We start from the raw sequence: 14420 nt of genomic DNA on the forward strand, positions 1-14420 counted from the left end.
AAGAGGTCTGAATGATACTCCCAGTTTTCGCAATGATCTAAAAATTTTATTTTACTTATAAACTCTAATATTACGATAAAATACTAAAATACATGAATAATATAAATGAAGACGTAAGTCCCTCTATTATAGTTTTAGAAAATCCAGTTTTTTGTCAACACATTGTTAAAATATTTCAGAATTAAGTTAAAATACAAATTAATTACTGTAGGATATTACAAAGTACAATCTCACATTTTTATCATTTTTATAAATAATATAAAAAAATAAAACATTAAAGTTTAAAATAAGTTTGCAGTCAGCATCATTTCCTTAAAAATAATTCAATTGACTTAAAAAAAAAAACTAATAACTGCAATGAATTCCAATAATTATTGCTGGCAGTTTTCTAAAACAAAAATGAAAAAAAAAAAAATATTATATATATATTTTTTCAATTACAAATAATTTTGTATGCAAGACATCGCAATTTGTTGAGATGATGTGTTTTTAGAATATTAAATTTTTTTTGTTGTTGAAATTTTATAAACCAATGGATAATTGAATTAAAATCCAGCTATAATAATCATGATAATAATGATGATTTTGACTATTTACAGAATTAGGATGAGAATGATGTGATGACAGTGGATTAAACATTATACTTACATGCATAACAACATATCCTTGCATGTTTTAGTAGTGTTTGTGTGTGTGTGTGTGGATTTAAGGATTATTTTGTAATTTGCTGTTGTGTTATTTGCTTCTGCTGCTCATTTTGAGCCTGACTTCATGACTGACAGACACAAATAACGTTTTGCTATACAAACTTTTCGTGCTCGTGTATCCAAAACGTTTTTGTTTAGTAAACTAAACAACTGATACATTGAACCAAACGTGCTGAAAAAACAACGTACGTATTTGAAAAATACAAACTGAACAAAAATGTGCAGCGATGAATGAATGAATAAATATTTTTTGCCCTCCCAAACTACGGTTTATGTATATTTAATGAGTCAAAGTATTTTGTATTTAAATAAAACAAAAACGAAAGAATTGTATAGTGAGTGCTTAAAATGAAATGCTAAATATTTATTGAATGCAGCTATAAAAATGTGAATTTTTGAAAAGCATTATAATATTTAAATTGAAATCAATGGAAAAAGTATATAAAAATATTTACTATAATCTTTTAGGCCAAAATATTCAAATTGAATTTAATGAAAAAATTATATAGAGAAAAATTTGCCGTAATCTTTTAGGGCAAAAAATTCAACATTTTTAATTTTTAATAATATAGAGATTTTAAATATCTAAATTGCAGCTAAAAGCTAAATTATATTTTTTTATAATGTTATATTTTATATTTTAATTTAATGGTCATGTGATTGAACAGGTGTAAATATAAATATGTAAAGTTTAACAGTAATACAGACTTTATTTTTAATTTTTTTTAAACGACAAATACCTCAGGCCTTACAAAAACTTATTTATTTTGTTTAAACTGTAAATTAGATTGAACTTTGTATGTATTATAAAAAAATAAAATATATTTTTTTCTGTTTACAAATTTTCTTGTTTGTAGATATCACAAATTAGTTATTTTATGAATTTGTAGATTGCAACTAGTTTGCAGGATTTTATCAGATATAAATATGAATCTACTGCAGCTGTTTTGCAAATGTTTGTGTTTTATCAGTTTTTTTTTCATTTATTAATATGAATATATGTAAATATTTCCCAAAGGTAAATTTGTGTGTGTAGCTAATTAAACATACACATATACATATTAAAGTCGAATTAAATCAAAGACACATACAAAATACATATAAATATGTAACTGTTATCGCTGTAATACCATAAATGGAATTTAACGTTGTTTTAGTTTTTTTCTTGTATTATTAAATTTAGTTTTATTATTGGCATATTATCACCACAGGTCATAGGCTTATTGTTTATATTGTTAGTTCGTGTAATAATAGTGACAGTTTAGTAAATTAAATTTAGCGAAAATAATTTAAAATTCTATTGAACTTTGTGATAAACATTTTATTTATTTAAGTTTTTAGCTTATGCAGACGTAAAGCTTTATTAAATCCTCCGTTAGAGGCGAAATTCGCGGTTTTAAGATTTAATTTAAATTTATTTATTAAATTATAAATTATGGGTGAAAAAAGTTTAGCTGTTTTTGTTGTTGCTTTCAGCAAGAAATTTAATATTGGGTTATCAATTCAAAATTTTGAATTCGCATGCAATTTTATGTAGAATACAACACAATAGTGGAGAGGATATTATGCGTTTGTGCTGATGATTGTAATACCCAGAAATATTGGTCCTATACTCATCTTAAGTAAACTAATTGGCTCTATGAGACGATTACGCTATGTCAGTCTGTGTGTTCATGGCAACCTTCTGCACGCGCTACAGGTCGCAATTTTACACTTTTTTAAGACCGAATCTTATGGAAAATAGTTAAAATCAGTTCATGATTTCACCTAGCCTCCATACAACAGTATCCTTCGAATAAGGTACTTTTGAGCTCATATTTCTGTTTAATGTTCTTCTATCTCTACAAAAATTAAAATTTTGCTGGGTGTATTTTTAATGGGCTCTGATATTTGTATCACTTAAACATATTATTAATGTATACCAATCAGCTCAGAATCATTATCTGAGTCAATCTTCCCATTCGTCAGTCCGACTGTTTTCTTTGTGGCCATGTAAAACTTGTTCCCACGCAACAGATCTCAATGTTTTAAATAAGGTAAAATATTAATTAATTACTTTATTATTTAAAAAAATCCACAGTTTTAACATAATCACTGGTGTAGGGTATTATATGGGGCATATAATAAATAATTATACTTATTTTATAAATAAATACTTCTAGTTAAATCTTTATTTCATAAAACTTGTCGTATTAAAGAAAAAATTTAAGAATATGTTTTCCTTTACAAGTACATTTACATTTGTTGCACATTAAACAACACCATCCTATTTCCGTTCTGATAAACTGACCTTCTACCGCTAAAACAAAGTAAAAAAAACCCAGACAAAAAAATCTTACAAAAAATGTCTGTCACTTTTATTCTGTTCTTGTATCCTTGAAAGATATTTTTCTCTAGTTGTAGTTTTTACATAAAAATCTTGAAATTACTTAAAATGCTTTTTGTTTATTTGCGGCGTTTTATATGTATTTTAAACATTTTCACTCACGAAGAAACCCTCCGAAAAAAATATAGAAATTTACAACATTTTCATATTTCAAGGGAATAATGTTGACATGTTTAAAAGTTGGTATGTGTAGTTGTGAGAAAGGCCCAGTTGGGTTTTTTTAATGGTAGTACTTTTCCCAAGATATCTGGTATTAATTTAACTCAAATTAAAGTATTTTTAATACTTCTGACAAATTTGTAATCTTTGTAATACAGAGAGGTAGCCACTTAAGTGTCTCTATGTAATCTAGTTGGAAGTGAGTTTAAAGTTTTGTTTTTTATATCACATATCAAAAATATTTCATTAAAGTATGGTTGTAAAAAAAGTAAATTGGCTTTCGCGTGGTGTCTAAAATCATTATTTGGGACATGTCACTGTGATCTATAGGTTTTTTTATTGTAAAATACTTACAATTACATACAAATGTATAATAGCTGAGAATGTTGTATACACAAATGTGTACAATTGTAAATACAAATATTATAAAAATGAAAAAATAAGTTTCTTTTTCAGTGTATGTATGTATATGTTTTACAATTGTGTTAAGTTTTAAAAACGAAATGTAAAAGGAAATTGCTTAAAATGCATTTTATATTTATGCAACTGCAAACTGCAAAAATAACAGCTTCAACAACTACAGCAACTATTACATTTGTATTTGAGTGTATGAAAGCTTACACACGCACGAATACATCTTAATCTTCAGTGCACAATGGTTTATAATAGTAAAAAGTATTTTAAATTCTATATTTAAAACTTATGTGAAATTTTTGTGTATTTTTCTTTATTTATGAAATTTGAGTTTATTAACTTTGTTTCAGCGATCGGATTGAAATCACTTTTTCAATCTGTGTATCCATGTAAAGCTGCAATATATATTCTGATGAAATTTTGAATATATTTCTTTTGAACAAAGTATGAAATTAAAAATGGTTATAATCGGACCTTATTGGCCCTATTCCACATACAAAGTCCGCTTCAGAAAATCACTGCATGCATGAATAACTTTAATGTAGATGTATGTAAACCCTTGTATCTAAATGAATAAGAATTGGAACTTGTCCCAAATAACCCCTATTTTAGGAAAAACCAATTGGTAAAAAAATTTTAAATATCTTTAAAATAACCCAGCACAAAAAGAGCTTCCAAAAAAGCCAAAAAGAAGTAGAGTTTTTATAATGGAAGTACTTAAAAAGACCTGAAGAAGTGATAATTTTAACACAGGCTTATTATAGGAGGGATGTTTTTTTATTTGACACTACATTCACTACATCTAAAATCGTTCCCAGGAAATAATTTTTGTGTTCTTTTTTTAAGTTGTTAGGAAGTGAATTTGTATTATTATAGAATACAACTAATTTGACTCAAATAATATTCACATAAATAAATAAATTACATGCATATATAAATTAACTCCAAAATAAAATTGTTTTAATTCAAAAGATTTCAGTACAAAAAATATAGTTTAATAAAAAAAAATAAATATCTAAATTCTTTTTGGTGATAAATGTTACTTTTGTGGAAGTACTTCATTTTATTTTTGCTGGGGAAGGTAAAAATTAAAATAATTATATTATTATTATTATTATTATTCGAACCACTGTATACATTCTCATCCTAATCGTCAACATCAGCATTTACCAAAGAAAACTTTTTTCTTTTGTTGCAGTTATTTTTCTTGAAAAAGAAAGAAAAAATGCATAAAATGAAAAAAAGCATTAATAAAAAGAAATATTCTGTAGACATTTTGTTAGAAAAATTTGTGCATTCTAACAAAAGAACAGAAGAAATGATTTGTTTTATGTATTTAAACTTAAAAATAAAATATGCTGGCGCAATAAAATGCAACTGCAGTTACTGCTGCCAGATTTCTACTCATGCCACTGAAGTACTCGTTCTTACAAGAAGTTGACGAAAAAAATGACAAGAAATTTACATAATGTTTTAAATCTACATACTTGAAAGTGTTGAAATTAATGTCCCATTAAACAAAATTTATACAAAGAAGGTTTTATGTGAAAAAAATTAAATGTTTTAAATTTGTAACGAAAATAATTCAAAATTGTGTGCTGAGTATATACTATTTCGATTTTTTAATAAAATAACTTTTATTAATATAAAATATTTATTGGGTTGTGGAAAAAAATTAAATAAAATAAAACATACAGCATGTATTGCAACATGTTTTAATGAATGCAACAAAACATGTTAATGTTTTTGTTATGACCTTAAAAACGTATTTTTTTGTATTATTTAGAAAATAAAAAAAACTTTAGCTTAATGCATTTCCGTTTCCGAGAATGTGTCTTTTTGTGTTAGTTTAAAGTATTTTTATTAATATATATATATTATTATTATTAAACCTTACTTTAATAAAAACTAAATTATTATATTTTATACTTTATTTTGTTTTTTTTTTCTTATTTATTTATAGTCCTCTTACTTGCAACTCTCCCAAACTTTTTTACAAAAAAAGTACACCAACTATAGATTGTTTGATAAAAAAAAAAAAAAAACAAAACAAAAATATATAAATAAAACAGCTTTTATTATTGTTTGCTTACAAAATACAAAAAAATATATGTATATATGTATAATAAAAAGAACTTCAACAATTTTGGAATAATTTTTGTTCTTGTTGTTGTTTGTGAACTGCAAAACCTTCCCAGCAACTATTGAGTAATTCAGTTAGTCTGTCTGTCAGTCAGTGAGCTTGTAAGGGAATAAGCAAACTTACAGACATCAACCTAAAAACGTTCATACAACCAACCAACCATCAACCCAGGCAAACAATATTCAACTTAACTACTGCCACTGCAACTACTATTACAACGCCAACCCTGCTCAGCTCTTATAATTTTAGTTTTGTTATAGAAACTATAGCGCTCTTTTGTAGCTCTCATACACACACATACCTGTAAACAAAAACTAAAAAAAAAACAAGTATCCTTAAATGCCTTTAACTGCAAGGCTATTGAGCTATAGCAGTGGTCCTGATGTAAGTAGTTTTATTTCCGCTTCTGGCTTGTAAAACAATTTTGTTGTTTTTTTTTTACATTTAGATTTTTGTTTGTTTGTTTACTTTTTTTGTTCGATTGTTTTGTTTGCGCTGCTTGTTGTTACTGCTTTTTGCTTGCTTTTTTTTTTAAGTTGTTTTTTTTTGGGCATAAACACATAATATTTTAGGGAACATTTTTGAACTGTACTGCAAGTAAGGAAGACTTCTATAAGCGCTATATAAGATTATAGAAATGTAAATCAAAGTATTAATAATTAATAAGTTTAATTTCGAAAAATTGATTGAATATTTACAATTTGTAATTCTTTTAAAAGCAAGCAGGTAAACATTTCGTATGGTCCGCAATATATTGGACTGCATATTAGCAGTCATAATGGTCAAAATGTTTTAATGATCTGTCGTCATTAAATTCAAATGTTCAAATCGCTAAATGTTTTTTATCTTACAGATTATCGACATTTCATTGATTAAATTGACGTTTTCAATTTAGCTTTAACTTTCGCATAGCCTATTAGCAGTAAAAAAAGTAAATTAAAAGAAATTTATGACATTTTATTCAAGCTAATATTTCCAAATTTAAAAAACTTTTTTTATATATTGGTTTCACCGCCAACCTAAGAATATCACAAAAAAATATATATATATATATTGGTTTGAATTAAAATTTGTTTGCGTGGAAAAAGGTTCATATTTATTGAAAAAAAACAACTTCGGCCACTAAGTTAAACTTCTTCAATAGAAATTTACTATAGGAAGTACCTATCTTCTATTGAAAAGCATTTGTAAAGCTATATGTCACATGGCATGCTGCATTTTATTAATAAAGTTTTAATAGCGCTGTTATAACGTGTCAAAAAGGGCCAAACTTGTCGCTTTTTCAAACTCCAAATGTGATAAAGAAACTCGGTGCTTTAGAAACACCTATTGTGGTCTTAGCGTTTCTCGTATTTTTAAATTTTGCCGCCAGTGTAATTATTGTTTTCTGTAGAAAGTGCTACGCCTACTATTTAAATTCCGCCCCTTTTTTAAATTAAGTTTAAATTAGGAAATTTGGATTTTTATTTCGAACTTTTGATTTTCTTCTGCCGTAGTCAACCGGTCTATGTAATATTAAGAATATTACATTACAAACATAAGTAAATTTCATCTAACGCAAACATTGCAAGAAATATACCATGAGATCTGCGCTTGCAATTACCAGAATTAATTTCTCAATAATAATTAGTTAAATAGATGATATTTAAATATGACATTCATCATCAGAAAAGATTGCTGATGACGACCTGTAGCGGGGACATAAAATTCATTACAATTTGCTAAGTAATGAAACCCGAATAAGTAGGATGGTTATCCGTATATAATTATTCAAATTTTAAAATGTTTTCATACTGTTAGCACTATTTTAAATTTGAAATTTTTAACTATATTAATTTAAAATCGGAAATTTTTACGATATAAACAGGAGTCATCGCTTGACCTATTAAAAATTTATGTGAAATTGATGGTTTTAGAAAATCGAGGAAGATTTTGCACTAAAATGACCTGTTGTTAGAACACTACTAATGTACAGGGTTAATGCCTACAGCCCTAATGCACTGGGCCTTCTTACAAAAATAAATTCTCATTTAATAAACATGCTTTGATAGTAGGTATACATGATTCGGCTTAGTCGAATACATATTACAATCTTACATTTTTTTTATTAGAGGACAACTTTGAAAAATATCATGTGTTTATCGTTATTTCTAATTCTCTTCTACTTTAGTTGAGCGTATAATTCGTTTAAGCAGCACTTTGCTTACAATTGCTTAAGAGGATTTTAATTTTTAGACAAAAAGAATAAAATTGCAGCAGGTTCAATACTAGATGTTTTGTAAAGAGATTTAGATACACTAAGAGAAAACTGGTTAGTGATTCTTATAAAACGAAATGTTGATACACATTCACTTTCTAATTTTGTTTAAAATATGTTGATTTGTTATGCCTAACATACCCAGCAAAAACTTTCATTACCTGTATTTTAAGTCAATATTTTGATATGGAGATTTTATTGAAGCCAAGTGGTTACCACAACCGCTTACAAGTAATTAGAAAATTCAATCAATGTTAATCGTGTGAAAAAAACGTATACAGCTTTAATATTTTATTAAAGTACTTCTATGTAATCAGAACGATTGAAAGTTATGATAATAGATAAGTGTTTTCAATTGTTTAAATTTTATCCTTGGGTGTATGAGATAAAACTTTTAAAAACGCCACACTTAAAAAAACGTCTTTTAAAGTTTGTTTTGATTTTTTACTGCAATTGAATTACTTTCTATTTTTCGAGGGTATGTTTTTAGAACAGGACCATAAAAATTAAGTAAAGAAGAAATTCTTTACTAAATTTTTATGATACTGTTTTTTTTTAAATGTTATTTTTTTCTTTTTAAATATTCTGCCATGTTTATTTTTTACGATTTACTTGTTTATTTTATTTTAAGCTTTTTCTTGTTGCATTCTGATTTATATTTTTTAATGTAATTTTTTATATGTTTTTTTACTCGTTTATATTTTGTATACAGTTTGTAAAGATTTTCTGATTCAATAAAATAAATGCTATGTGTTTTTTTGTTGTTGTTTAAGTTCATATGATTTATATTTGATTGATTTTCTAATCCATTAACTTGAGTTGTTTCCTCGCTTGATTTTTTTTTTACTATTTTTTTAATTCTATTTTTGCTCTTGTGTGCTTATACCCTAAATATTACTAAGTGGTATTTAAAGTTTTACTCTTCATATGTTACTATTTCCACATAAATTCATAATCATTCTAAAGAGCAATATTAAAGAAAATGTAGCATTTAAAAGTTGAAAATACCTATGAATATCAAGAATTATAGAAACATAGATTGCGCATTCAGTATGTAAAAAAATGTTCGTTCTGCGCATGTACGTCATATCAGCCTAGAACTTGAGAAAAATAAAAGCAAAACATAAACAAAGTGACATTTTTGGAAAAAAAAAAATATTTCAATACAAATAAAATACATAATACAAATAAAAAAAAACTAATTTCGCACGCCTTGGAGTTGTTGGTGCTTTTGCAATTTTTCACAGCGCATTTCATATTTAAAGTATTTAATTTTTTTTAAATTTTTACAAAATTTTTTGACGTTTTTAAAATTTTTTTAAATTTTTTTTTTAGACGTCAATCACTTTATTTGCTGATGTGACGTAGCACATCGAACACCTGTTGATTTAAACCAAAAAAAACCTGCGCAATGCGTAATCTATATTTTTATAATTCTTGTATGAATATGTTACCTTGAAAAATTAGTTTCCTCTTCTCCTAAATACCCTTACTAAATATTGCATTAAGTGCTTGTTTTTTTGCTAATGTTAGCATTGTGTATTATAAATTTTATTATCGTATTGCAAACGAGTAAACATAATCTTACAATAAGATACACGAATCCTAAGGGTTTTAGTTTATAAAAACTACATAAGTGCAAACTTCATATGAATAAATGAAAGTTTAAAAAAAGCAATGTATTTTTTTTTTTCAATTCAAAAATCTCTTGAATTGAATGTGTTGTGGCGTGCTTTGAAGATAATGAGATAAATTGAAAATGATTCGCTAAGGATTTGGATAAAACAACTAAATAATAGTTTTTTTTGATATTTCGAGAAGGATAAGTTGAATTATTTTGCCACTGAAGTTTAAAAAAAGGTTTTATAATATAGTTGGAATCGTACATAATACATCTTTCAAAATATATACACTTCTACAAACTAAACTTATTAATTAAGATTTTTATGTCATCGGAAAACTTTTACCCCCTTTTTCACAAACAACATTTTATTTTATAAACGGTTTATAAAACGAAAATCCATACTAAATTTTAGGATTTTTGTATTCAAATTTCAATATCATTTCAATGAATCCGTAAGGATTTTCAATGGAACCTTCAAAATTGTTCTGAACATCTTCCTAATTCGGAAAAATTCTTTAAAAATCTAGATTCATTCAATAATTATAGAATTTTGAAATAAAATAACTGCTTGGTAAAATTGCTCAAATTATTTTAACTTGTGCTATACTTTCGTAAAAAAAATATTTTTAAAATACTAGAAATGAATTTTCACAGGTAAAATTTGAGCTAAAAAACGCTTTATTACTTCTAGTTGTAGTTGTTGTTGATTTATATACTTTTTTTGTTACTGATATTCACTATTTTTCCGTCAAATTAACAAATGAATAATTCCTAACGCATGATTAAATTTTGACGAAAGAAAGACTATTTTAATGCTGTTTTATTGTTGCTGCTGTTATTTTTTGACAAACTTTTGTTGCAAACTAGCGTAATAAAAACTGAAACTAAAAAAATGCCCCAGCTAATGAAAAACTAACAATGGCATGGTGATGATGTTCATACTAAAAACTAAACACTAACAATTCATGTTGCAACCGAAAAAAATTTCTCCAAAAAAGAACGACAATTGTGAGAAAACCTTTTTGAAAAATAAATTGCTAAAATATATAAAAAAAGAAAACATTAAACAATTTAGGTCGACCGTAATGTTAAACAAACACGCGGAAATGACACAAATTGCTCGAATAATATGGCCACAAAATATCAACAACAACAACAGCAACATGACCAACAACGCAACGAAAACATACGGAAATTATTTGAAACGAAGAAAAATATAACAAAAACACAAGATGTGACATCAAGGAATAATACGACATGTCCTAGAAGCATTTCATATACAAATTTAGAAAATGCAACTAAAAGCAACATCAACAACAACTACAACGATAATATAACAACATACAAGCTAAAAGGTTCATGGGCTTTAAGCCAAAGTAATGGGCAAATTGCCAAACAACTACAAGATGTAGAAAATGATCAAAAGCAACAACAGCAACATAGAGAACAGAAAATTTTTGATTATGGCAGCAATAGAAATCTTGATGGTAGACGTAATAGTTCTACATCTTCTACACCATCCACAAAAATAAAACGTTGGCATGTTGGCCATAAAGGAAATGATGTAACAAAAGATATGAAATTGGCTAAAAGCCTTTTGGGACCAAATCAATTGGCAACAAAAGCAACAGAAAACGAAACAGCAGTAGCAATGGTAACAACATCAATGGTCGCCTTAACAAAGCAACACAATCAATTAGTTGGTGGCTCTACAAGCTTCTTAAACACTACTAATCGTCATCATCAGTTTCAACAGCAGCAGGAACATAATGCAAATAGTGCTACTGACTACTATGAGTATAGTGATAATGACTATACTGATGATGATGTTGTTGATTATCCTACTGTTGCTGAAAATGATAATGTAAGGGTAGACAGCAATAGTTCTCATGTCTTTACGTCATTATTAAACAACAATAATTATAGAGTATCATGCCCAGCAGCCACAGCTTCGATTACCACACCAAAAGCACGTAGACCATCTAAGCAATTGTTCAAAAGAAAGAATTGGTTATCCCAGGATGATGACGATATTGTCGGTATTTCTGCTAATGCTGCCGGCAGTTATGGCAGTGTTAACGATGGCCTACAAACATTTCTTACGAATCAATTTCGCATGGAATTCTTGAGCAAGCAACAAAGCGATGCCCAGCCAATTTATAGCCCTACTAACAGCGATGCTACAACTAATAAAAATGTTAACGACCATTGTTGGTCAATAGAAACGAACAGCAGCAATCAAGCGGAAAATTATATTATCTACAACAATAATAATAATAACGGTTGCACAAGAACAGGCAGCAGCAATTGTATTACATTGCAACAAAATGTAACTAATGAATATTCCAACAATAATTTAAATGACTTTGATGATTATGAGCTTAACTACAATGATCATTACAACTTGGCTGATAGCAACAACAACAATAACATTAACAATACAACTGAAATATTCTATAATGAATTTGAACATTCATCTGACAAGGACAAACATTCTTACAACATTTCTAAGGACATGCAATGGAACAAAAGCAACAATGATGAGCATGAAAATGTTGATGCGGTTGAGGATAATACTTACAGCACAAAAATACCTTTAGGCCAAGCAGTGATGTGCAAAGAATATAAGGAAAACCACAACATTAGCAGAAGCAACAACAATAGTAAATATGCTACTAACCAACAGTCAGGAACATCATCCCCTGCATTAGCCGAACTTATGAAAATACGTTTACAATCGAAAACTCAAGAAATAAGTAACCAACAAAATTTATCACCAACAACACATATTAGAAATGCAACTAGCTTCGTAGGAAAAACATTTTACAATAATACATATAATGCAAAGCCAGAGGATGAGCAGCAGCTAAGGAAGACGACATTCACATCCCTACCAACATCAGCAACAACATCATTCGAATATATTGACAATAACTCAACTACAATGTCGCTATCGTCGTCAACATCTCTTTGCGCACCTCCAACAACAACGTGTTCTCTTAATGTCATTCAAGATTTAGATGATGCTGGTAATATTCGACAACAACAGCTACAACAACACAAGCCTCATTTTATGCCACAACATCAACAATATTTGCCATCATCAAGTAAGGTTGCGGTTACAGCTGTTAATGAATACAACATCAGCAGCAACAACCAGAGTCCTTTCTTAAATGACAGGTAAATGTTTAAGAACAACTTTGTCATCCAATGGCTCGGGGATGGATAAGTAAGGTTACTAAAAGCTTTTTAACCTGAGGTTTTTTCCTTTTCATTTTATTTATACTTAATTATTATATTCATTACTTGTGATGATACTTTAAGGATTTTCAAAATTTATATTTTGTATTTATCAGTTTCTTTTCAGCATGTATGATAGAATGTGAAATATTTAAGTAGAAGATTTTTATTTCCAGTTTATACCGTAGAATAAATTAAATACTAAATTTAAAAGGCAGCCATTAAAAATATTTTTAAGGCTTCTTATTTGATTACATTTTCTATTCGAGACATACTTATCCATATCCTCCATTTAAGGTCACCTAGCTATGAAATTCCATTTAAAACATTGGGTGATTTCATGTCAAGTGAAAACCAAGACAAATTTAACTTTCCGATTGTATAAGAATAATGTTACTTTTTTCATGTGACTTCGCAGTGATGTGTACAATATTTTTCAGGATACGTTCTGGTATGTCGAAACTGCTGTTCCGATCGGGAAAATAATTTAACATTCATATTTAAGATTTGTCAAAAATGTCACAATTTTACTCAATGTAACTTAAATAATTTTTATCGATCTTATTGAAAGATTTTATATTAACTACTATCCAATAAAACATTGTTCCACATTTTTTAAATTTTTTGTATGTATCAATTTTCTGATATAAATAACATGTTTATTTATGTCATGTTACGACTCTTATTTAAATTTCCATTTTCTGTAGACATTTTAATTTAAATACTAAATGACAGGTGTTAAGTATTGCTGTTATAGTTTTTAAAATGATTTTAAACTCTTACAATTAATATATAGATATATATTAGGATGTCCCTTCGTCCATTTTTTTTTGGGGAATACCTCTCAAACGATGCGTTTAAATGAACTAAGTACGAAAAAAATAAACAAATATGAATATAAGAGCATTACTGACCACGTGAGTATATTAAAAATGTGGATAATTGTTTAAACATCAAAGCATTTAATTTGGTTTTACCTTAATTCCGTAACATTTTTTATGGGCCTATCCTATTAAATTTTACTAGAGAAATTTACGTCTTCATTAAGTTGTTAATGCAGAATTTCATCATGATGTTAGTGTTTATTATTGAATTTTGATTCTCATGTAATTCTCCCGAAATTTTCGAAAATTGGCAGTGTTAATGACTTTTATAAAACTATGTCTTTCTTGTCATACTACAACATTTAACATAATTATTTTACCATTTTCAATACGCAACGTCCTTTGGTCAAAAGTAACAATATGTGCCATATTTTTTAAAATTATTTTGATAGACGGAGAGTCGAGCAGACATAGCTTAATCGTTCAGATTGGAATGCTTTAATGTGGGTATATGACCATTTATTTTTGAGTGTTACAAACATCAGCACAAACGCATTATACCCTTCCCACTAAAGTAGTGTAGGGTATATATATATTTTTTTTAAATGTTCTCAGTTTCTGCGATAGAAAATCTTGATCTCAGTACAATATGATCAAAAAAATTTA

At 27.5% G+C, this 14420-nt stretch overlaps 1 protein-coding gene and 1 long non-coding RNA gene across 2 annotated transcripts in view; one reads left to right on the top strand and one right to left on the bottom strand.

Moving 5' to 3' along the window:
- LOC111675808 (homeobox protein 2) overlaps positions 1-14420 on the top strand; it is a 162385-nt gene that overhangs the window by 60386 nt on the left and 87579 nt on the right. Inside the window, exons 4-5 of the mRNA XM_046949238.1 lie at positions 5630-6193; positions 10766-12870. Coding sequence (XP_046805194.1) covers positions 6149-6193; positions 10766-12870 — 2150 coding nt within the window. The 5' untranslated portion in view covers positions 5630-6148. The remainder of the gene's footprint in view (positions 1-5629; positions 6194-10765; positions 12871-14420) is intronic.
- Positions 12-14420, bottom strand: part of LOC124419494 — a 38264-nt gene continuing 23855 nt past the window's right edge. The window contains exons 2-3 of the long non-coding RNA XR_006940647.1: positions 649-879; positions 12-388 (exon numbers count right to left, since the gene is read on the bottom strand). This is a non-coding gene — a long non-coding RNA (uncharacterized LOC124419494). The remainder of the gene's footprint in view (positions 389-648; positions 880-14420) is intronic.

This window comes from Lucilia cuprina, chromosome 4 (genome assembly GCF_022045245.1).
Source record: "Lucilia cuprina isolate Lc7/37 chromosome 4, ASM2204524v1, whole genome shotgun sequence".
Taxonomy (NCBI): domain Eukaryota; kingdom Metazoa; phylum Arthropoda; class Insecta; order Diptera; family Calliphoridae; genus Lucilia; species Lucilia cuprina.